Source organism: Chionomys nivalis, chromosome 3 (assembly GCF_950005125.1).
Source record: "Chionomys nivalis chromosome 3, mChiNiv1.1, whole genome shotgun sequence".
Taxonomy (NCBI): Eukaryota; Metazoa; Chordata; class Mammalia; order Rodentia; family Cricetidae; genus Chionomys; species Chionomys nivalis.
The window spans coordinates 120,184,252-120,209,005 of NC_080088.1; the positions used below are offsets into that span (position 1 = coordinate 120,184,252).

General features: G+C 48.8%; 1 protein-coding gene across 1 annotated transcript; it reads left to right on the forward strand.

Moving 5' to 3' along the window:
- Positions 1-9,185: 9,185 nt before the first annotated feature.
- Mlec (malectin) lies at positions 9,186-24,149 on the forward strand. The gene is made up of 5 exons (XM_057763892.1): positions 9,186-9,578; positions 16,603-16,781; positions 17,252-17,428; positions 17,510-17,567; positions 18,934-24,149. Exons 1-5 carry the CDS (start codon positions 9,353-9,355, stop codon positions 19,161-19,163), a joined length of 870 nt encoding a protein of 289 aa, XP_057619875.1. The 5' UTR covers positions 9,186-9,352; the 3' UTR covers positions 19,164-24,149.
- The last annotated feature ends 605 nt before the right edge of the window (positions 24,150-24,754 follow it).

Genomic DNA, 24,754 nt, shown 5'->3' on the forward strand with positions numbered 1-24,754 from the left:
AAACCAGGGCTTCACCATACAAAGCAAGCATTCTACCAGCGGAACCAGGTCTCCAGCCCCCTTATTCCCTCTGACACAGGGGACAGGAGAGACACGGATATGTAAGAAGAGGGTAAGTACTGGAGAATCACCGGGTAGGGCAGTCCCACCTCCTGACTTACAGGAGATTTCTGGCTGCTGTGGGAGCCAGGCGTGGTGGAAGCATGTACCTCTATGAATACAGAGCGTGACCCTGCAATGAAGGAAGCATACGCAGACCCTAAGCGGGGCATACGGAAGCCTGGCCTGCCCTAGGGAGGTGAGAAATACCTCCTTAGGAAGTGATGTCAAGAGCTTTGCCCTGGAGGAAATCCAGAGTGTGCACACAGCTGTAGCGAACAGCTGAGAGGGACAGCAGCTGTGTAGGGTCAGGCCTTGGGCTTGTTTACCGTGTGGCGTTGGGTAGTGGTGTGCCCTCTTCGCACCTGTTTCCTCCAGTGTAATGTGAGGCTGGGAAAGAACAAGGCTAGTGCACACTAGGGGTTGGCTCGTGTATCCTTAGGGACCGTCATTTGCCGACTGCCGTGGAACTGTGGCACCTGGCAGTGTGGCACACTGAGTCAGTTTCCACAGCTGAGGGGCTGAAGGATCCCAAAGGAGATCTTTGTGAGGAGCTGTCTAGAGTCTCGGGCAGGCTTGGCGCACACTTGGGTGGCTGTATGGAAATGGCTAGCGTCCTCCATACCTTTGTCGGTGTCGTCAGTCTGTGTCCTCCACCCCCTTCAGCACGCTAAAGAATCACCTCAAGCGGGGGTAAGGAGTGGTGCATGCTTTTAATCCCAGCACTCTGGAGGCAGAGGCAGATGGATCTCTGTGAGTTTGAGGTCAGCCTGGTCTACAGAGTGAGTTCTATGATAGCCAGAATTACACAAAGAAACTCTGTCTTGAAAAAAAATCACATTTTTAAAAATTAATTTATTTATTGTGGAGGGTGTATGTGTATGAAGGTCAGAGGATGATTTTTGGGAGTCAGTTTTCTTCTACCATGTGGTTCCTGGTCCTCAAACTCGAGCTGTTGGGCTTGGCAGCGAGAGCTTTTACCCACCGAGCCATCTCAGTGGTCTACCTGAAGGATTCACTAGGTCACAGATCTGGACCCACCTCTGATTCTGATGCCATGTTTGGGGTGAGGTTCGTGATTTTTCGTCCTTAACAAGACCTCAGAAGATTCTGATGCTTATGGTCTGTGGCCCACAGAACTCCATGGTAAGTTCCAGATACACATGCGCTGGTGTGTTTCCAGGCATCTGTGAGCATGGAGGTAGAGGGAGCATTCTGTGCCCCCCAGCGTCACAGCAGAGGGAGGATACTTGTTCTCAGACCTGCAGGAAATGTGGGAAGGTCTGTGGGCCCCAGCCAGATGCCTGGGTAATCCACATGTCCCAGAGGCCAGCAGGGCTGAGAGCTCTAAATTCTAATAATCCAATTCTGAGACTAAACCCTTGGCTCTGTGCCGCGCTAGGCAGGCCTACAGCCCTGCTTTTCCTATCCTGGCTTAACTCTGCTCAGGGACTCCAGATGTGTGCTTTTCAGAAAGCTGGTGGCTCAATTAGAAGAGAAAGGGCCTCTGTAGATAGCTCTGTCAGCTGGCGGGGGAGCCCGCCAGAAACCCTCCCAGGAGTGAGTGGAGCAAACCTTAAGCTAGGGTACCTCCATACCTCTGAACACCATAGACACAGCAGCTATGATAAAGGAACTTGAAGCAGTCAGGCCCTAGCAGAAAGGCCTGCGCATACTCAGAAAAGGGGCAGAACTCCTGTCTCCTCTGATGCCTGGGGCTCCCGCCTTACATCTTGGCTTCTCCCACCCATAGGATCTTTAAAGACTAGGTAGGGTTCCATGACTTCTAGAACCAAGATGAATTTCTCTAGACAAGGCCTCAGAGCACTCCCTCCCTGTGGGAGCTCCAAGTGTCACCTCAGCCTGAACCTATAATCCAGGAAATGGGGCTGGGAGGATTGTGAAATGGAGGCCAGCCTGAGGAATCACACCCATATACACCCCCACCCTCGCCACCACCACCACAACACACTCCAAATAAATAACTAAAATGTAATTTCAAAATTAAAAAAGCTGCTAGGGTGTGGCTTAGTGGTTAGAGTGTTCCCTTGCCATTCACAGAGGCCACAGGATCAGAGATTGCTTCCCCACCCCCAGTTCCTCGAAGACTAAAAAGAGCACTTGCCACAGAGCCTGGAGACTTAAATTCAGTCCCCGGGACCCACGTGGTGGCAGGAGGGAACTGACTCCTGAAGGTCTCTGACCACCCGTGTGAGATGGCACCCCTCAAATAAATAAATGCTTAAACAAACAAAAAAATACGACCTAAAAACAAGCAAAAAAAAGTATAAAATAAAATAAAGGGCATAAGTTAAAAACATAGTAAAAATGAAGATGAACTGGGAGAGCTGCTGCACGTCTTTAATCCCAGCATTTGGGAAACAGAGGCAGGAGGATCTCTGTGCCTATGAGGCCAGCCTGGTCTACAAAGTGAGTTCCAGAACCATTAAGGCTACACTGAGAAACCCTGTCTCGAAATCCCCCCCCCCCCCAAAGATCTTGTTTTATGCATACGAGTGTTTGCCTGCATGTATGCATGTCTGTGCAGTACGTGCATGCTGGGTACCATCAGAGAGAGGCCAGAAGAGGGCATTGCATCCCCTGGGACTGGAGTTAGAGAGGGTTATGAGCCACCACGTGACTGCTGGGAACCAAATCCAGATACTCTGCAAGAGCAGTAAACACTCTTAACCTCTCTCCAGCCCCAATTTTTAAATTTTTAAAATTATATGTATGTGTGTGCATGGGGAGGGGGTGGGGATGTCCATACAAGCATGAGTGCTGTGCCCACATGGTCCAGAAGAGGGCATCAGACTCCCTGGAGCTAGAGTTACAGTTGGTTGCCTGCTGCCTTACCTGCCTGGGAGCTGTCCGCTGCCTGCTCACCTCTCCAGCCCCAGGGGAATTAACATCTGCACAGGAACCTCCTTTTGACGAAGACAAGACAATCAGCTCAAATCCAGGATCTACCTTGATTATCTGGAAGTGGCTGCCCGTGCCTTGGTCCTGCCTGGAAGCTCTGCCTCTGAAAGTGGTGGAAACTTTGGGAACAACAACAAGTAGTTCAGTAGTTCTGTAGTCTCTGCCTCCTGCTTCCACCACATGGTGAGGAAGCTTGTCAACAGCATGTGCCCTATACCATGATGTTTTTCCAAAGTTTGTGGGGCTATGCAACCATAGGCTGAAGCCTCTGAAGCCACAAGTCAGGCTAAACCTCTTTCTTCTTGGAGTCATCCTGTTTGGCATTGCGGTTACAACTATGCCAAAGGAACTAACATGTCCTTCTTTAGCCTCATTCTCTGTTATCAGCAATACCTAACCAGTAGCTGGCTACTGCTGTGGGATAATGCTCTTGTACACTGTAAAGATTTGTTACTCATATTAGTTTAATAAAATGCTGATTGGCCAGTAGCCAGGCAGGAAGTATAGGTGGGGCAATCAGACTAGGAGAATTCTGGGAAGAGGAAAGGCAGAGACACAGTCACAACCCAGACACAGAGGAAGAAAGGTGAGAATGCCTTACTGAGAAAAGGTACCAAGCCACATGGCTAAACATACATAAGAATTATGAGTTAACTTATAAGAGCTAGTTAGTAATAAGCCTGAGCAATAGGCCAACCAGTTTATATTTAATATAAGCCTCTGTGTGTTTATTTGGGACTGAATGACTGTGGTACCAGGTGGAACAGGAACTTCTGTCTACAGATTACAAGGAAATCATTCCTTTAGGGCCTGGAGAGATGACTCCACAGCTAAGAGCATTTATTGCTGTTATAGAGGGCCCAGGTTCAGTTCCTAGCACCCACATATGGGCCCACAACTGTCTGTAACTCCAGTTCCAGGCAAACCAACACCCTCTTCTGATTTCTGATGCCACCAGGAATGCATAATGCAACTACGCTTATACACACAATTATACACACAAAGAAAGAGAGAGAAAAAAGAAAGGAAGAAAGGGAGAGGAAGAAAGAAGGAAGAAGGAGCCCCTTTAATCCCAGAACTAGGGAGGCTGAGGCCCACAGATCTCTGTGAGTTCCTGGCCAACCAGGGCTACATAAGGAGATCCTGTCTCAAAAAAAGAAAAGAAAATGCCCATGCACGGTGCTTAGTGTAGGGTGTGGCTCAAGTCCTTCACACATACAGTTAGCTCTCTCTCCTGGAATTTTCTCTGAGCTAGGCTTAAAGGTCTCCCTCCCTCTTGAGTTGGAGGTACTGGACTGATGGCACAGCTTTAACCTCTCCTAGCTGGAGTGTCACATGTCACCTTAGACGCACACCAGAAAGCAAAGTATAATGGTGAACTCCTGTGCTGTGATGGGAGGATCATGGTTCCATGCCCGCCTGGGCTGCACAGCAAGACTGTTCCAATATACAAAGTGAAATAAACAAGATTGCCCTCGATGCTCACGATGTAACTCTGTAGGGTGTTTACTTAGCGTTCACAGAGCCTTGGATTCGATTCCCAGGACTCTGGAAACAGGCATGGTAGAGTATGTTTGAGTTGCAGCATGTAAGAGGTAGGAGCGGGAGTTCAGAGTCATCCCAGTGAGTTCTGCCTGGGATACATCATGGGAGATGTATCCTTCCTTCCTTCCTTTCTTCCTTCCTTCCTTTTTTTGGAGATAAGGTTTCTCTTTGTAACAGTCCTAGCTGTTCTGGAACTTGCTTCTGAGAATCAGGCTGACCTCAAACTCAGAGATCCGCCTGCCTCTGCCTCCCGAGTACTGGGATTAAAGGTATGTGCCACCACTGCTCAACAGGGATTCTTTTTTTTTTTTTTTTTTTTTTTTGGTTTTTCGAGACAGGGTTTCTCTGTGGCTTTGGAGCCTGTCCTGGAACTAGCTCTGTAGACCAGGCTGGTCTCGAACTCACAGAGATCCGCCTGCCTCTGCCTCCCGAGTGCTGGGATTAAAGGCGTGTGCCACCATCGCCCGGCTCAACAGGGATTCTTAAAAGAGAAAAAAGAGGGGCCTGGAGAGATGGCTCAGAGGTTAAGAGCATTGCCTCATTGCCTGCTCTTCCAAAGGTCCTGAGTTCAATTCCCAGCAACCACATGGTGGCTCATAGCCATCTGTAATGAGGTCTGGTGCCCTCTTCTGGCCTGCAGGCAAACATGCAGACAGAATATTGTATACATAATAAATAAATACTTTTTTAAAAAAAAGGAAAAAAGAAAGAAAAATGTCCTTGCTATTCCTGTCCCAATACAATTTGTCACTTAACACAATAAAAAAGCAGTTGCCTGAAGTTTTGCGGTCTGGTTAAAGATGGACTTCTCAGATGAGAACCAGGCACAGTGGAAAGTGACTTGCCCAAGGCCACCCAGACGCTTGCTTTTTCTGTCCTCCAGCTCTCTGTGAGTCATATCCTCCGCAGGGAAGCAAGGCTTGCCAGTCCAGCCTCTTTCCCCGAAGGTGGAGACCCGGTCAAGTTTCCCACTGTTCGACTTTCCCACTGACTGGGGGCTGAGGTAGGTTCCCCTCTCTGGGCGGCTCTGATCCATGCTCAGTCCGACATCCAAGAGGCCCAAGGTGAAGAAACTTGGCTTTGAAACCAGACCACCCACCCTGGCATCCGAGGACTGGATGGTCGACCAAGCAGCCGGCAAAGTGGCCCCCATCCACCCTGTGTTTTCCTCTTGAACTTTTATTGTGAGCTTATCCTTAGGGGGAAAAATATCCCATTAACTTAAAATAGGCCAGACTTAATTAATAGCACGCTTTGTTCTCAGGATTCTTATCTGTACCGGAAGCCACACCTCTTTTCGGTTTTGTGGGTCAAGGTGAAGTTGCCTCTGGGGGCCTCCAAACAGCTGCTCCATCTTCCACTTTTGAACTCTGGTTCCCGTTGGCTTTTCCCTCCCTTGGGTGGAAGGGTTTTTCCCAACTCATTAGTCGGGCCTGTTCACCAGGGCCTTTTCTACTATTAGATTGCCAGCATGACATGTTATAATTATTTCTTCTTGTATGATTAATAGCTACTGTGTACTAAATACCATTTATGAGCCAGGCCCTCTGCTAAGGGTTTCTGAAAGCCCTGCGTGTGAATATTCTAATTACATCCATGAGATGAGGAAGCTGGAACTTCCAGGTTCCACATAGCTCCAAAAACTAGAAGTGGGCTTAGAATCCTCGTCTCTGTGCCCACAAACACTGAGACTTACTGACACTTAGCAATGCACTCAGTTGGCCGCAGAATGCTAGCTCGTGGGCTGGTGGGGCAGCTTAGGAGGTACGTGAGCTTACTGCCATCGTCAGCTACATAGAGAGTTCGAGGCTGGCCTGGCTTCAGTGGGGGGTTTGTCTAAAAATCAAACAAAAAGAGGGCAGCGAGCTAGCTTAGAGAGTAAAGCTGAGCCTTTGCTGCTGGGCCTGACAACCGGTGTTCCATCTCTAGGATCTGACTCCCGGAAGTTGTCCTCTGACCTCCACGCCTATGCTGTGGTACACACCTCTGTGCGCCACCCACCACTAACAAATGGGTTTGGTTTTTTCAGAAAGCTCTTCTTAGTCTCTTCACTTAAAATCTCTTTTTATGTCTCACAGACTTAGGAGATAGGAACAATCATTCCTTATCACAAAGGATGAAACTGGGGCACAACAAGGAGAACCCCATAGCAAGTAACACCCGGATGCCGGGCTGAGCTGTAATGGGCATCAAATGTGGCCGCATAGTTAACTAGGATCACAACACAAGGAGATTAGAAGCTAAACATCGTTGTGTGCTTTTAGCCAGATTACTTTACCTTCCTCAACGTTTTCAGTTTCGCATCCATAAAGCTGGGGACATTTCCTGTTTTTCAGTTTCTTGAGGTGTCTGTGAGATGCAGACGTGTGGGAGCGGATGGCTGCTGAATCCTGCCGTCAGGGCTCTCTTGGCTACAGTCCTAATCTTGGCTTTGGATGGGTAGATGATCTTTTTCAAGTTTCCGTCTGGGTCGCCTGCATTTTTTCCACAAGAAGCATATTTTGTATCTCGGCAAGGTAGCACAGGCCCTGTTTATTGGAAGCTACTCGTCCAGAAGGCTGGGTGGATGAGAAGCATGATCACAAATTTGAGGCCAGCCTAGACAACTTAGCAAGAGACAGACTTAAAGAAAATAACTGGGTGGCCAGAGAGATGGCTCAGCAGTTAAGAGGGTTAAGAGCACTGGCTGTTCTTCCAGAGGAGCTGGGTTCAATTCCCAACAACCACATGGCAGTTCATAATTGTAACTCCAGTTCCAGGGGATCTGACATTCTCATACAAATATACATGCAGGCAAAACACAATGCACATAAATAAACATTGAAAAAGAAAAGAACTGAAGTCTGGGGATGCACCTTGGGGGTCGTGCACACACACAGCACACACTCAAGTATGCAGCGGGACCCTAGCTTCCCCGGAGAGGACGCAGGGTGGAGAGAGAATTCTGCGAGTGGATGGTGTCATTTGCATTTTGGGGAGCAGAGACTCAAGAGAGAGAGGAACTGAACCCAGTTCAGTAAAGTGTAGGTTCCTGTCACTCTCTGAAGGTCACGGTGCAGGGGAGCTTAAAGAGAAGTTTGACCTGGGGCTAGGGAAGCCCAAGCAGGGGTTTTAATACCTGTATGTCTATGCACTGTGGACATATGATAAAAATGAAGGTCAGAAAAAGACGACCCATCCCTTGGAACTGAGTTAGCAGGTATGTGGGTGCGGGGAATTAATTGTACCCAGGTTCTCCGCAAGAGCAGCTAAGTGCTCTCAACCGGTGAACCATCTCTCCAACCTCCTGCTTAACATTGAGACAAGTCGGGCGGTGGTGGCGCACGCCTTTAATCCCAGCACTCGGGAGGCAGGGGCGGGCGGATCTCTGAGAGTTCGGAGCCAGCCTAGTCTACAGCATGAGTTCCAGGATAGGCTCCAAAGCTACAGAGAAACCATGTCTCGAAAAACCAAAACAAAAAAGTTGAGGCAAACACACACTCTGTGCCACAAGCTGGTCTTTAAACTCACGGTAATCCTCCTGTTTTAACCTCCTGAGTACGAGTACTGGGGATACAGGAATGTGTCACCTGGTGTCTCCAAGCCCAGAACTGTTTAAAATAAGTTCCATTTTTCCTTAACCACAATATCAAATTTAACCGGGCTTCCTATATTTTGTCGGCAATGTCTGACAACCCTGGTAATAAGGACAGGGTAAGTATCTACGGAACAAATGATTAACTTCCTCCACTTGGCTGTATCACAAACTTGCGGTGAAAACTCAAGACTCTCTCAGGCCGTTTTCTCAGCGTAAAAACGGGCTAACGGAGAAGAGCGCTTGGGAGTGCAGGACGAGGCTGTCCAGGTAGTCCAGGTCACCAAACGACGGTCACCACCCACGACCACTCGCACCAGCGGGGAGGAAGCCCCAACACAACTCCTCGGGTTCTCAGGCCCGCCAGACACCGTCGCCATGGAGACGCAGGCCGCCTGGAGCCCCTCCCTTAAAGGCCACGCATTTCCGCTGCGTTGGAGCATTCTGATTGGGCAGCCCGGTGGACGCTACCACACACCACGCGCCTGCTAAGGGGTGAAGGCGGGACCTCATCCTCGTGGGACTCGTGTCCTGCCACCTGTACATGTGGCATCTCAGGGGAAGCCTGGCTCCTCTGCCTCCCACGTGGAAAAAACACTGCTTCTCCTGCTAGGTTCTGTGCTCTTGCCTTTCTAAGAAAAAAAAAAAGAGGGTGATGGAAAAGACGGCAACGCCCCCTCCAGAGCCGATTCGGTCCCGAGATCTAGAGCGCCGGAAGTGCTGGCGACGTGTCAGTGCGCCCTTCTCTAAACCGTCCCCGCCCCAGGCCACCTTTCCTAGTCTGATGTGGGATTCCGGGGCGGCCTAGGCGCTGCACCCGCCACTTCCGCATGGGACCGCCGCTTCAACCGAACTCCCTCCCTCTGCGCGCGCTCCTTCTCATGCCCGGTGGTTGGGCGGGAGCCTGGCTGTGGCCACGCCCCCTTTCTGAACACAGCCGCCAATAGGGGGGCCGCTCTCGACTGGGTGGTGGGTAATTAATGAGGGCCGCACTCTGATTGGCTGGAGCGCCCAGGCCGAGGGCTGGGCGGCGGGGTAGGTTGTTCCTGAGGTGGGAGGCGGCACCCGAGGCAGAGGAGGAGGCCCGAGAGCGACATGTCCCGGGTTGCTGAGGCAGAACGGTCCGTGGCGCTGTTTTACTGAGTCGGGGGCGGCCTGGCGGCCGGCCGAGGACGAGGGTCGGCAGGGGCTGCCCCCGCAGTGGTGGCCGCCATGCTGGGGCCCCGGGTAGCTGGAGCAGCCGCTGTGGCGCTTCTCCGACTGCTGCTGCTGCTGCTCTTGCCGGAGCTCCGGGATCCGGGCTTCGGCGTGGTCGGAGCCGCTGGGGCCGGGCTGCCAGAGAGCGTCATTTGGGCAGTCAACGCGGGCGGCGAGGCGCATGTGGACGTGCACGGGATCCACTTCCGCAAGGACCCTCTGGAAGGCCGGGTGGGCCGAGGTGAGAGCCCCTCGGCCGAGCCGTGGGATCCGGGGCCTGCGAGCAGGGCGCCGCCGAGGGCCCCGAGCCCCTTCCTCTCGGCCGGCGGACCACAGCCTCGGAGCGAAGTTTCCCTCTGCAGGACCCCCAGGGACCTGGTAGTGCCCAGGGCCTAGCCCTGGCTCGAAGCTAGCTAGAGCCATCGAGGCAGAGAGTTGGCGAGAAGTTATATTTAGATCTTCCTCATCCTGCATTTCCCAGCCTCTCATCCCACCCAAAGCTGGGAAAGTAGAGACGAGAGTGGCCTTTTGCCTGGCACCTGGAGGCCTCGCAGCTTGTGGGTCATCGATTGATTCCACGGCTCTGCTGTCGCGGCCATTCCCGTTCCCGGTAGATTCTTGCCCAACCTTAAATGGGCCGCTTTCCGTGCCCTTTCTCCCAAGAGTGGGGCTTGATTCCTAGCCAGAATAATAGCAAGGAGTCTTCGAAGGGAATGGTCCGGGAAAGTTTGGTTGTGGCATCCTCCTCTGCCTGCTTTTGGAGTTTGTTTGCTTAAAAGTAAAAGCCACCCGTCGGGTGTTGGTATATTGAAGTCTGTTCTGCGCGGGAGGCTGATGGTGCTCACCCTATGTAAGATTTGAGTGTTCCAGTGCCCCCCAGATGATCCCAACAAGTATGATTACAGCTTAGGGAGAAAGTAGACGAGACTTAACCGATGAAGCAGCAGTGATTTTTACAGAGTTAGACGGTTTACAGAGGTAGTATGACAATTCGTAGGCCAATACGGGTTTCTAGGCCCAGACCCAATAGATAAACTTTTATCTCTTATTTAACTAGCTGGAGCTCAGATTTCTGCACCAGGCGCTCCTGTTGTAGGTCACCCCAATCCATTCTTTGGAGAAATCTGCTCTAGATTCTTCTTTAAGTAGGATGGAAAAACAGGTTTAAGAAAACAATTCCTAGGATGGAGAGAAGGCTCCGTGGTTAGGAGCACTGATTGCTCTTCCAGAGGACCCGGGTCTGATTCCCAGCGCCCAGAGGATGGTTCACAATGGCCTGTAACTGCAGTTTGGGGATCCAGTGCTGCCTTCTGACCTCCATGGGCACCAGGCACACATGTGGTGTATAGAGATACATGCAGGCAAAATAACAATACACGTAAAGCTTTTTAAAACGTTAAAATTAAAAAAAAGGGGGTGGGGTGGGGGATTTCCTTGTGTCATTTCTGGATAATGATGCTATATGCTGGGTGTTGAGGCTACCGAACTGCTGATGACGCCTATCTAGACAGCTAGGAGACAGTCTTCTCCCACAGTGTGTGCTCTTGACTTTACTGAAGGGTTCAGCTTTGTTTGTCCTAGTTTCTGTGCTTGATAGTCATGAGTGTGTTAGCCAGGTGTGGTGGTTCACGCCTATAACCCCAGCATTTGGGAGGCAGCAGCAGGAGGATCCCTGAGAGTTGAAGGCCAGCCTAAATAGGGAGTTCCAGGTCGTCTAGAAATCCAGGGCTACATTGTGAAAGCTTATTTAACAACAACAAAAAACAAAACCAAAAAACAGATTTTTTTTTTTTTTTTTGCTTTCATACATGTGAGGGTCTTGGCACACTGGGCTGTTTTCTGAAGTCTGTGTCCTGGAATTTGTTTAGCCCTGGCATGTAGGTCCCGGGAACCAGGTTTCAGCTGAGTCAGGGCTGCAAGTTGTGGCAGCCAAGGCCAGACCTCATAGCACCTCTGTTGTAGACGGTTCTGTTTCTTCGTGGTTGTGGTCAGAGCGGAAGGAACCCTGAGGAAATAGACAGTTGGTGGACCTTGCCTCTTGAGATAATGGTGTGGTAAGGGCCTTGTGCAGATGGCTTCTTGCATTCAGATACCCATTGTCCCACTAGGTGCCCAGTACAGAGGATAAAGCTGACTAAGACTCTGGGTTCAGTCCTTAGGTACCTGCTCTTTCCCAAATTCTGCTTTTAAGCGGCTGCTTGCAGGTGGTTGTCTGACCTGGTCAACAGCCAGCAGGCTCTCTTGTCCCTGGAGGCATGAGCCCCCTGGGGTGGGGTAGGGTGTGGGGAGTAACTGCAGCAAATACAACTACATGAGGCCTACCACACTCCATAGTGGGGTCCCATTTTTGGACACTAGCATTTGGGGCAATGTAAAACTGAAGGTCCCCTGTTGTCCAGGGCTGTCTGCTCATCTGGGTGGGGCTGGTGGGTTTTAGTACTCACTAGGTTCCCGGGAGTAGTGCTTCCTGGCATTAGGTCTGGGACCAGATAAGTTTAGGTTCCTCTCAGCAGTCAGCTTTCAAACTTCTGTGCTGAGGAGTCAGCTCCGCTGTGGGGAGAGCAACTGTTCACACTGCCTGCCTTTCCTTCTGTGGGCCAGGGTGTGCCAGGCACTCGGAGACCTTTGTCTCACGCAGCTGTTTATCCCGATGGCAGGAGGCACCCTGTGCCTCATTTCTCTCCAAACGCTGGTAATACTGTTTGCGGCACTAAGGGAGTTCATTTTCTGCTGAATGAATCCAGGTTGCTAGGTTAGTCCAGATCAAGGTTTGGCCTGCTTTTGAACTTGCTGTTACTCTACATTTTCACATTCTTGTAACTGAGTGGCCTAGGGCATCCAGTGGCTTATGCAAATGCACTTCATAATGTTTATTGAATTTAATTTCTGCCTTAGGATAGCTAGTGTTCACAACCTGGAAAAGACACTTTATATCCCTGTGCTTCAATTCAACAGATGGAAACACCACTATAGAAAGTGCTGTGACATACTGTACGTTCTGGGGAGTGTGTGTGGCTTTTTTTGTTGTTGGTTTGTTTTGAGACAGGGTTTCATGTCGCCCTGGTTAGCCCCAAACTTGCCTTGTAACCTGGAATAACCTTGAACTCTTGATTGTCCTGCCTTTACCTCCCAAGTGCTGGAGCTCCACCAGGCCTGTCTTTCCAGGTTCTTGATTTGGTTAATTTTGGTTAGTAAACCTTATTGTTCAGCTAAGGACACGGAACTTGGCTTGGTTTAGGGGAAAGTCTCTCTTCTTAGGAGATGCCTGCTGGAACTTCTAGCCCCAGCCTGTCTTCCTTCCCAGCAGCACATGCATGTTAGGAACCTCTGGTCCCGAGGAGGGTAAAGCGCCACTATCTTTTTTCTCCCTGCTTGATGACCTTTTACATGGAATTAAAAATAGGTCAGAATGTGTCTCCAGAGGGGAAAAATGCTGTCAGGTGACCTGAGCCTGTCAAGTGACTTTTGTTTAACCCTAAAGCAGACCCTTTCTTGGGCTGCCTTCTGTCTAAGGGTTTGGCCTTGAGGTGAGAGCTTGGTGGAGGGTGTGAGGGAGAGTCCATGCTGCTCTGCTTTGCTCTTGGCCAGGAGGTTTGTTTAGAATTTAGTTCCTATACTGTCTTAACAGGAATGTTTCAAGTACTGGAAGCACTTTTTTTCTCAGCTTCTTATTTTATTTTATTATTTGTTCATTTTACGTACTAACCACAGGTCCCCCTCCCGCCCCTTCTCCCACCTCCCTCCCTAGACTGTAAGTACTTTGCAAGTAGAGTTTCTATCTGAGCCTCCTTACCTCTGTCATTCAGAATAATTCATTAGAAACTAACCTCACTTGAAAAAGAAATGATTAAGAAAAAGTATTGAATCATCAGAAAACCTAGAAAAAGCAATCCATTTATTTGTTTTGAAACATTTTCTGTGGTCCAACCCTCCTACCTAGGCCTCCTAAATGCTGTCCTTGCACTTTCTGTAGATTTACCTAGAACACGTTCTGGCTTTCGCACTCTCAACCGTAGTTTTCTAGTTCATTTCATTACCTTCCTTTCCTTTTAATCTGATTTCTTAAGACAGGAACTCACAATGTAGTCCTGCTTGCCTGAAACCCACTCTGTAGAGCAGGCTGACCTCCAGCTCATAGCACTTCGTCTACCCTGCCTTCTGTGTCCACCCCCAGGTACTCTGTTTAGTGCTCACTGTCTGAACTGTGTGTGTATCTGCTCAGCAGGCCTTCCTACATGTTTATCTTTTCTTTGTCTCCACGTGCAATCATCTAAGATTTTTATAGGTGTCTCATCCTCACCACAGTTCTATGGAGTGGTGATAGCCCTCATCTATAGTTGAGGAAATGGACCTAAAAGAGGCAACTAGTTCAGCATCATGTAGTAGGAGGCAGGGCCAGAGTTCAAATCCAGGCCTATCTCACTTTGAAACTGGGTTGAGATTTCCAAAGAGCCTGACTGCTCTGCTTAGAGCTCAGAAGTAGCAAATACAACATAGGCTGGCCCTTTGGCCTCCTTTCTTTCTGGTTAATTGTCTGAGCTGTTTTGTACCAACTTGAGCAGTGTACTGACTGTACTTTCTTTCTGTCTTAAAGAAACCCATTTTGTGGGGCCTGGGGGGTGGCTCGGTGGTTAAGAGCACTGGATGCTCTTGCTGAGGACCTGGGTTCAATTTCCAGCAACTACATTGTAATGGTTTAAATAAAATGCTGCGGATCCACAGGGGTGCAGCGACAGAAACACTGCAGGTCCCCAAGTGGCGGCAGTGGGCAGCAGGCCATGAGATCCAGCAGGGAGAGGCGTGGTGGGTGAGAGACCTTGGTGGGGAAGCCAGTCCCTTGAGGAGCCGCAGCCATGGCAGGTGAGAGACAGACGGATAGGCACGCCATGCAGAGTGAGGTTGGATATTTATTTAGTGGGTTATGGAAGGGACGGGGAAAGGAAAGAAGGGAGAAGAGCAGAGAGGCGGGGAGAAGGGAGAAAGGCAGAAGCTACCCCTTTGGGAGACAGAAAGGCTGGACTGGAAGCAGAAGGAAGATCTTCCTGCCTCTGTGGTGGCCAGGGGGTGGAGGCTTGTCTCTTAAAGGGAGAGGTCAGACCATTACACACATAGCAACTAACAACTATCTATAACTCCAGTTCCAGGAGATCCAACATTCAGGCATAGATGTAGGGGAAAATAACCAGTGCACATGAAATAAAAATAAATAATAAAAAAAGAAACCCATTTTGCTGTCAGTATATAAATGCTAAGGAGGGAAGAAAAGTTGGGGTTTTTTTGTTTTTTTTGTTTTGTTTTGTTTTTTTTTTTTTTTGTTTTTGCTACTCTATCTCAGATCTCTTAGGATAGCCACTTGGGGCTTAAAGGGAAAGCAAGTAAAGGTAACCCCAGATTGTTTAATTCTTGTTCACACGCCAGTTTTCTGAGCTGTGGAATGGAGACTGCTGCCGATAACACTGCTGTTAGCTTCTCAAGTTTTCTATTCAATGAGGGGAAAGGTTCACACATGCACAACAATTTCTGTGGATCTATAAATGAAATCTAGCTAATGTTCCAAGTTTACTGGAGTCTTGGCCCTCCTGGGAGGAGGAAATCCTTAGCACTCAGTTGGAAGACAAATGGCCTTTTAGGTTTCATAGGTGTGTGACCTGGGGCTTTTGAGCTTGGAAAAGAGCTAGGGCGTGTTAGTTAGCCCCAAGCCCCACATCCTTTGTAAGCCGTGCTTCTTTGATTTCCTGAGGAGATACTGGGAGAAGAGTCTGAAGACAAAACTACAATGAGCTTCCTGTTCCATTGTCTCAAGAGTGCATCTGATCACAAGGCTAATGTCACTTACAGGAACTGTTAACAGTTGTGTTTATTTTTTTGAGGGCTTGACCTTAGCCATTGGGTCTTTTAGTTCATCTTTCACCTTTTGTCGGATCTTCTCCTTTGAAATGATGGTGATTTTGGAGGCTAGAGCTCTTAGGAGTGAGTCAGATGAGTTAGTTACACGATCAGAGTGGTGTGGCCAAGGCTGCTGCTGCAGCTCTCTCAGAGGATTTGGCTGCCAAATGTCTTCAGGGTCATCATATTCAAGTGGAAGACGATCTTATTTAGTTCGTCTGTCTGTAGTTTGGGAAGGAGGTTTTATGGAACTCTGGGAAGTCTCATTGTATGTGTAGGCTAAACGAGCCCGATTGTTCTCCTCAGGATGCATGAGTGTTCATCTCTTGGGACTGGAGGGTGGTCTATCTATGGAAAGACTCTGGTTTGTTATGTGGAAAAACATTCATTTATAACTCGCCACCAAGTGGCCTGAGCTGGAGAGGGTTTCCTTTACCCTTGTCAGTCTGTGAAGTGGAAAGGTGGCTTCTTGAGACTTAGCATCTCGAGGCAGACTACACAGGATGCAGTGGTCCTCGGCTAGCCTGGCTGGTGTGGCTGCTGCCGTACTTTAGTCTCATTTCCTTGGGAACTGCACCAAGTGGCTGCTGAGCTGGTGCTCTGAGAAGTAAGGTAGTTGTGTCAAGAGGAAGTTGCAGAGCACCCTCCCCTCTCTTGTGAGCCTTTTTTTCTTGCCAACTTAGGAACTTTTTGAATAAAAATTCTGAAAAAGACCAAAAAAAAAAAAAAAGTACAGCTGGTATGTTATTTATAACAAAGACAATGAAGAATGACTTTCCTGGCCAGACGACTTGTTTGGTTTAAACTGAGACAAACGCACTTGAGCTGGTTAGAGTTGCTGGTGTCCCCTGGATTCAGGAAGTGTTCTCTGAAGGTCTCCTCAGGGAACTTTGCAGCATTTCATTCCCTTTACATCGTGAACAGATTCATTCGTCTCTGTCCTTTTCCAGCAGGCCCGGGAAGTGATTTTAGTGTGCTGTTGAGTCTTGGGGTGATTGCTGTTTAGTTTCTTTTTTTTTTTTTGGTTTTTCGAGACAGGGTTTCTCTGTGGTTTTGGAGCCTGTCCTGGAACTAGCTCTTGTAGACCAGGCTGGTCTCGAACTCACAGAGATTCACCTGCCTCTGCCTCCCGAGTGCTGGGATTAAAGGCGTGCGCCACCACCGCCCGGCTGTTTAGTTTCTTTAATGTTACTCTTCTGTGTCAGTAGCTGTCTGATTCTTGTCTTTGTGTTAACACTTTAGAACCAGGTGCAAAGGGAGTGTGCCTTGGACTGGGAGAGTGGAGAGTTCCTAGTTAGCATTGCTCTGGAAACGCCACGCCTCTGGTGATTCTGGGGGATCTCCACTTTTTATGTCTTTCTCTTTGTGTTTGTCCTCAGCCTCAGACTATGGCATGAAACTGCCCATCCTGCGTTCCAACCCCGAGGACCAGATCCTGTATCAAACAGAGCGGTACAATGAGGAGACCTTCGGCTACGAAGTACCCATCAAGGAAGAGGGGGACTACGTGCTGGTGTTGAAATTTGCTGAGGTCTATTTTGCACAGTCTCAGCAGAAGGTGAGGCGTGCTCAGGCCCCTGCTTGACCAGTGGCGCATTGCTGCTTTTGAGCAGTTGGGTACTCTGACGCCAGAGCAGAGGCCTGTGAACCTTCTCAGAAGGGAGGAACAATGAGCTCTGAGGGAAAGTTGGATCCTCCCGCCCTAGAGAAGCTGTGTCCCCTTGCCCATTGGCTGTTACCTGTCTTGGATTGGTAACAAAATTGATCCTTTTAGGAGCCTTCTGCTTACTTCCCCCTAGATTCCCTCCCTAAAACCCTCTTTCCCTGGTGCTCTCCTATCAATGCCTCCTTTCTCCCCATGATGCAGTAAAGAACCATGATTTTGACTTGGCTAAGGTGAAGGACTGCAGCTACCTTGGAGTATATCCAGAGCCATAACTTATGAAAGCCAAGCAGGTGCATAATGTCTAATTCCTAAAGGGATGTGAGCTGATGATGTTGACATTTTTTTCCTCCTGATTCTGGAAGGTATTTGATGTCCGATTAAACGGCCATGTTGTGGTGAAGGACTTAGACATCTTTGATCGTGTTGGGCACAGCACAGCTCATGATGAAATCATCCCCATGAGCATCAGGAAGGGGAAGCTGAGTGTCCACGGGGAGGTGTCTACCTTTACAGGGAAGCTCTACATTGAGTTTGTCAAGGTAACAGTCCCTGTGCTGGACATCTGAGGGACGGGATGATGTTTGCTGCCACATGGCTGACTATGCTTTTCCATTTCCTAGGGGTACTATGACAATCCCAAAGTCTGTGCACTCTATATCATGGCTGGGACGGTGGATGGTAAGTTAGAATTTTTTTTTTTTTTTTGAATTTTAAAGACAGGGTTTCTCTGTAGCTTTGGAGCCTGTCCTGGAACTAGCTCTTGTAGACCAGGCTGGCCTTGAACTCACAGAGATCCGCCTGCCTCTGCCTCTCGAGTGCTGGGATTTTTTTTTTTTTTTTTTTTGGCTTTTCGAGACAGGGTTTCTCTGTGGCTTTGGAGCCTGTCCTGGAACTAGCTCTTGTAGACCAGGCTGGTCTCGAACTCACAGAGATCCGCCTACCTCCGCCTCCCAAGTGCTGGGATTAAAGGCGTACGCCACCACCACCCGGCCATAAGTTAAAATTTTTACCTTCTGCTTCTTGACTTGTGCTAAAGGATATGATTGAGGAAGGCTTGAGATAGTTTAGCTGGTCATTATTTTGGAAATATTGAAAGCCAAATTATAGGGAATGCAGTCAGGTGGATAAGACAAATCTTTTGGAGAAAAAGATAAAAGTAGGAGACCCCTTGGATGTTGGTGTGTAGTGCTACACTATGCTTAGATAAAGTTGATTTGTTAATGTCTCCTTGGCCTTGGAGCTCAGCTCTTCTATATATTTCATGCTCAGGATTTAGGTTACCTTGGCCACCAGCCTCTCGGGCTGATTTTTGCAGAGAAAGTTTGTATCTTACTCATTTTTCTTCCACATCTTTTCCCTGTGCTGTTTCTCTTCTTGAATATATAGAAAGTCTTCCTTATTTTTTTAGACTTTTTTTTAAATGTGTGTTTGTTATATATGCATCTCATGTGTGCAGTGTTCTCAGAGCTCCGAAGAGAAACTGGAATTGTAGTTATGAATGGCTATGAGTCACCATGTGGTGCTGTGAACTGAACCCTGGTCTTCTGCAAGAGGAGCAGGTGTTCTTAACCATGGAGCTGTCCTTTTAACATACCCACCCCACTCCCCAGGCCTGGTGTGACTTCTAGGAAGGTGATACTTCACCCCGGGACCATTTGAGTTCCTTAGGAGGAATCAGGACTAGAGCCAAAGCCAGGTGGATCAGTCCTTCAGTGGCTTAGAGAAGGAAGAAAGGGTCTGAAATAAGTTTTAGATGTTAGGTCACTGACCATACCTAGTGTGGACCTCATGGAGCTTTGAAGTGAGACAGGAGAGGGAGATAACCTCCCTCTGGGGAAGGCCCTGTATTACTTTTTTAGTTAAATCTGAATATGACTATGGTGCCTGTGTTCTGCTATTTAGGTTAGAGACAGTTTCTGCTCCTTCCTGTAAGGACTGCCGAGATCACAGGGATCTGTCTTCTGTGGCTCATTCATTGCTCTGAATGGTCTCATAGATGCTGTGGGTCTTAGTATACTTAAAAGGAATTTTTCTTTTCTTTTAGATGTGCCCAAACTGCAGCCTCATCCAGGATTGGAGAAGAAAGAAGAAGAGGAAGAAGAAGAAGAATATGATGAGGGGTCTAATCTCAAAAGACAGACCAACAAGAACAGGGTGCAGTCAGGCCCCCGCACACCTAACCCCTATGCCTCGGACAACAGCAGCCTCATGTTTCCCATTCTGGTGGCCTTCGGAGTGTTCATTCCAACCCTCTTCTGCCTCTGCCGGTTGTGAGAACAAATGGCCATCCTCAGCAGGGTGGTGGGGAATGGGAAGGAAACCAAACATGGCGGTTTCTGTATTGACAGTGTTTAGCAAAACGAAAAACAAACAAAACACACACACACAAATGAAAAGAGATAAGAAGAAGCAGAATGAGTGGGGAACAGCCCCACCTACCACTGGTCCCAGAGCTGCTCAGTCCTACTCTTTGTGGCTGGCCCCAGCTTTCTTTTCTCTGGGGTATGTAGGTGAGTGGATCCTTCCTCTCCAAGGATCCTTTTTACATACCTAGTAGGAAGGACTCTGAACTCAGAGCAGTCATGGTTGTTGTTTTAGGTTAGACATTAGCAGGAAAATGTCATAACCTGGAAAGTTATAACCATACTGGGAATTGATTGTGTTCTGAATTTATGTCTGATGTGATTTCAGAAGTCATGTATTCAAAGGATGTATGTGGAGGTAAATAAGTTGGATGGTAAAGACAAAGGAAAGGGGGAAGAATTGGAAAAGAGTGAGCGCTTCCTTACTTGGAAATCCTTCTGGGTTAATCTTTTGATGGCTCCACCTCAAGTTTCTTCATTGTCATTTCTCATCTCCTTGACGTGTGCCAGTTAGAGGACTATCTGGTATCCAAGACGACTAGTGTATGTCAGGTCCTCAAATTGCCTACAACTTGTTGCCACAACAGATCATTTTGTTTTCAGTGCCTGTTGAGGACTTGATTTCTTCTTGATTTTTCTCTTATTCTGGTTCATTTGAAATCTCTTCCCAATTCTCACTCTCAATTATAGAGCTAAGTTATTGTCGAAATGAGCAAGAGACTGGAGATTAGAGTTCTGTTTGCTTGAGTGTCTTACCCTCCACCACCTCACCTTGTTGGTACCTCCTTCCCTGAATCCCTGAGCCAGCAGCCAGGAGGACCTGACCCAGCAGCTCTTACTGGCCCCTCCATAGGGCCTTGCTGCCAGGGGACAGGGATGCTTTCCAGCCTGCAGCAACAGAACACTTGACCTTAACAGTCTCTTCTGGTCTATGGATTAGAAAAGGCTTATGTTCACAACCTCAGAGACTCGAGCCCTGTAAGTGACTGACCACTGTTCAGAATGTCCAGAATTTGATGTTCATTTATCCCTGTGTCTTCTGTCCTACATCAGCTAGTTTGGGTTTATGCCCAGAGTCACCCCAAAGAACCAAGACTGGCTGCACCAGCCCAGCTGTTTTCCTCATTGGTCATAATCGATGCTTTACCACCCTTTCAGCCGCCTAGCAAGTAGCAGTCAAGATCTTCTTGCCTGGGAACTGAAAGACTCCTAGTCAGCCATGGTTCTGGAGGCTCTGAATGTCTAACTTTAGCATCAAAGTGTCTGTCTCAGATTCCCAGTAAACACTCTGTAGGGATGAAGTTTCCTTGTTCCCCAACTTTTGATCACCTTCATCTATTTGTCAGTTGACAACAGTGAGGACAACCTGGCTAAACTAAAAGGGATTTTCTAGGTCAGAGGCAGCAGGATTTGTGAGTTGGAGCAGAATAGAATCTCAGGCCAGGCCCATATTTCTAGAATGTGTTTAAATTTTAAGTCTGCCTTATCAGATATTTGAACTGTGTGACAAAGTAAGTAACTCTTGGGCTCATATCCTTACTTTGGCTCCTAATGATGACTCCAGGCCAGCATATAGCCATTTGAGAACTATTTTCTCTGTGGCTTAGGCTTGCCCCAGGGTACTGAGTTGACAGCTGGATGGCTATGGCCTGAGGTTGCTGTCAGGAGCACTTCCTGGAGTGCTTCCAAAGGTCATTCTACAGGATGAGGTACTGCTGTGGTCTTGGGGACCAACTGCTTAGAGCAACGTGTGTCCTAACTAATTGGGCTTCCGACAGTGACTTTGGTTCCTGGTCCATCACTGTTTATAAACCTGTGGGCCACTGTCAGCAGATTAAACAGCAGCCTCCATGTTGCCTTGTTTGCCTGGGTTTCTGAGAAAGGGTCGGGGAGGTCCTGCCTCCTCACCCCAACTTATCCCTTTGGTGACTCAGAGCCTCAGAAGGAAACCCTGACTCCTGGGGCCATTTCCTAATGGTACTGTAAGCCAAGCAGCTCTACTTCTGCCTCTGTTTCCAAGCCCACCCCTTCCCGTAGGGATAGGGACGGGTGCTTTCCTCTCTAGTTGTGTCCAAACGGAAGGAACATCTTTCTGTAGCTAACAAAAACTAAAAGGGAAATGAGGAAACAGCAGAGAAGGAATATGGTGGGGGCTGGGGTAGAGTCCCCTGAGCCAAGCCTGCCCAGCTAATAAGAGCTGCTTAGGGCTGGCCACAGCCAGCTCATAATGTTGAACTTGAAAGCTTTTTTTCCCCCTCCAAGATGATGTAGGTACATGAGGTTTAGGTTAAAGGGGTTGGGTGGGGTCGTGCTTTATTTTTATTTTTGTATTGTATGTGTCAAGAATTACTCCATTGTTCATCTTGCTTTTTGCACTGTTCCCCTCTCTGTGTTTTGAGATAGTGCAAGGAGTGTGCCTGGGATTGGATGCTGTGAGTGGTACCACTTAGAGAGTTGAACAGGAGAGGCCCAGGTTTTCTGTTTGAGCTATTGTCTGACCCAGGGTTTTAGAATCCACTAGTCCAGCTGGCAGAGGTAAAGATAAGGACAGACAGCTTCTTTTTGCCCAAAGGGTGGTCCTCTTAACATTTGTGGGAGGAGCAAGCAAGGCCAGCTGGGTAGAGCCTGCAGGTCCAATGTGGTCTAGTCAGGCCAGCTGGCCTCTGAGTTGCTTCAGGTCTTATTCAAACTATCTTAAACATTGTGCCAATAACTGATTTGTGGGATTCATATCTCCCAAACCAACTCTATTCTTCTGGAAGTCTCCACTTCTAATGAGAAGCTGCTCAGTGGATACCCACAGTTCTGGTGGTTAAAAGATAGTCTTCACAAACCCATGGTGTCAGAGGAGCCGCCTGTTGATTAAAGACGTGGCCTTGTTTTCTTGCTCCTGCTGACTAGGAGATCCCAGGGTCATGTGAATGAGCCTTGATGAGGCGGGTAAAGTTTGTGTTGTCTGATGCCCGTGTTCTGTGCCTGGAGCAGTCTTAGAACTGTGGTCTGACTCCTTTGCTTTTGTTGAGAAGCTTCTGTTTTAAGGAATTTCTCTTGTTCTGTCCCCAGCCTCTCCTGGGAAGGCCTGGCCCTGGTCTAGACTCTTAGCTGAGAATCTGAGAAAATGGCAGCAGTATCCTTTCTTTTAGCACTCAGATCCCCCTTCTTAGAAACTGGCTCACCTGGAGGAGTCCAGGGAGGCATCAGTAGGTTTTCTCCCTCCCTGGTAACTGGGGAAGGACCCACCCCGGTTAGCACAGTGCCTTTTTCTCCCCTGCTCTGAGTCAGGTGGGCATCCCTAACCCGCTATAGATTCAGGCCTGGGCAGGGGTCCTACAGTCCCTGCCACGGGGCTGTTTCCCTATCTCTCCCTCTTCTTGCTGGCTACGCAGACATGATTTCAGTGTCTTCTGGCCTTGAGGAACCTTAATGGAATTGTGGCCACCGCATGTGACACTTGTCTGTGACCATAAGGACCTAGGAGAGCAGGTGAGCTGCTCAAGTGAGAGACTAACAGATGCTCCTGCTATTAAAGACAAAGCTAGGGAGGCTGCTTTGGGCCTCCTGTTGTGGCCTCTGAAGAAGGCGAATGGCTCTCAGGTAAGACTGACTGAGAGTACACACATAGGAGCAAACCACAGACACTAGGATCTGCTCGGAGATCGCAGAAGAGCTTGGTCTCTCTAGGGAAGATGTAATAGGGATCAGAGTGTGCTAAGGAAATTGCAAAGAAGCCTTATTGCCCACACCAGAGAGCTCAGGGTGACTTTCTCCTCGGACTTCTCCTCAGGCAAGGGCTAGATTTCTTCATAATGATGGAAGACTACCTTGGCACTGGTGTTCAGCTGCCAAGGGAGGCCTGGTTTCTTTGTACGTGTGTGGCTTGCTGCTGATCTGGTCTGTCCTTCCCCACCTGCTTTTGCTTCGTTTGCTCTGGGTGGTGAGATCATCTTGCTAAGAGCAGATTTGAGGGCTGACTCGGTTGGCAGGAAAAGAACAGAGTGGATCTCTTGAGATGGGTTCCTCTCAGGAGTGTAAAAACAAGGGGCTGCGATTGTGCTGGCAGCCAGGGAAACAGTAGTGCCTGTTGCAGTTGGCAGAGAGGGCCTTGGCACGCTTGCATCCAGGCAGTCTTGTGCGATGGGAGCACATAGCATCGGGAGAAGCAGAACTCCATCCTCACCTCTATTTTGAGCTTAGTGCTTTATTTCGGTATGAGGAAAAACAACAACAAACTGAAGTGTGCTTTCCGTCCTTTCAAAGGACAACTGTCAGGAAAGGAGAGCTAAGGTGCCAGGTGGGAGGGGAGACTTGGCAAGGAGAGACGTCGTGGCAAAATCAGGAAAAGAGACATTCTTGACTCTGCTCTTCCCTGGTGTGCCACGATCCAGGGAATGAAAAGAAATTTGACCCTGGATTAGTTAACCTTTGCTGGAGTTAAAGAACATTGCCTTTCCACAAAGTCCCCTGGGATAGGATGGCTATCCATTCCAAGCTCAAGGCAGTCTCTTCAGCCACTGTTGGCCCAACCTGGCTTGTTAGGAAACTAGCCCCGCTGCTCAGTATTGAACCTGGCTGCTTTGTGTGACACCAAGAATTGGAGAAAAAGCATCAAATCCTTAGTAGCTCCTGTAGCTCCTGTTCCTTCCCATCTTTTCCTGCGAGGGCAGGCTGACTCTGTGGCCACACCATGCATTTAGAGCAGTGCACACCAAGGTGTACTCAAGGGGCTTTGAACCTGCTGGCCAGGGAAGCAGTAGGGGTAGATAGAGCTGTCTTTCCTTCTGGGCTGTCTCCATCAGTCTCTGCCCCTTCCATGCCCCACCCTACTCCCACCAAAAAGTTTAAAAAATCAGGATGTTTTTCACTGTCCATTGCTTTGTGTTTTAATAAACAATTTGCAGTGATACTAGGTGTTGAGAGTGGACTTTTAACTCACAGAAACATGGTGGTAGCACTGTGGCAGCGCTCACTGTCATCCCCGCCCTCGGGAGGGTCAGGGAGTGCAGACCATACTCCAGCCCCACCCCTGGAAGACCGGGGAGATGGTTCAGCTGCCACCAAAATGATAACCTGAGTTTGATCCCCCAGAGTGTGGAAGGAGATCTCTGCACACATGCTGTGGCACCTCCCCAGCAGATAGGTAAACGTATCCCCCAAATAATAATAGAAGGTAATATGGGGAAAGGGAAGGGAGACCAAGGAAGATTAAGGGAATGATATTCCCGGGCTGGGGCTGGCAGATGGTTCAGCAGGTAAAAGCCCTTGCCACCAAGCTGAATGGCTCGACTCAGATCCTGGAGCCTGCATGGGGAAGGAGAAAAGCAGTGTTCCCACAGGTTGTCATCTGACCTCCAAACATAGACCTGCACATGCTTCCCCACTCCCACTACATAATAACAATTCTTGGCCTGACTGCCTCAACCAGCAGTGCACTTCAGGAAAAATCAAGTTAGTGTGTTTTGTTTGAATCTGACTGCAATACCCACTCCTGACTTGGCACACAGT

What these genes read in the sequence shown, in the direction of transcription:
- Mlec (XM_057763892.1), top strand. Translation starts at nt 9,353, where the DNA reads ATGCTGGGGCCCCGGGTAGCTGGAGCAGCCGCTGTGGCGCTTCTCCGA. An exon ending in TCTACATTGAGTTTGTCAAG is followed by an intron (nt 17,429 to 17,509) that starts GTAACAGTCCCT and finishes TCCATTTCCTAG; the next exon opens with GGGTACTATGACAATCCCAA. An exon ending in CATGGCTGGGACGGTGGATG is followed by an intron (nt 17,568 to 18,933) that starts GTAAGTTAGAAT and finishes CTTTTCTTTTAG; the next exon opens with ATGTGCCCAAACTGCAGCCT.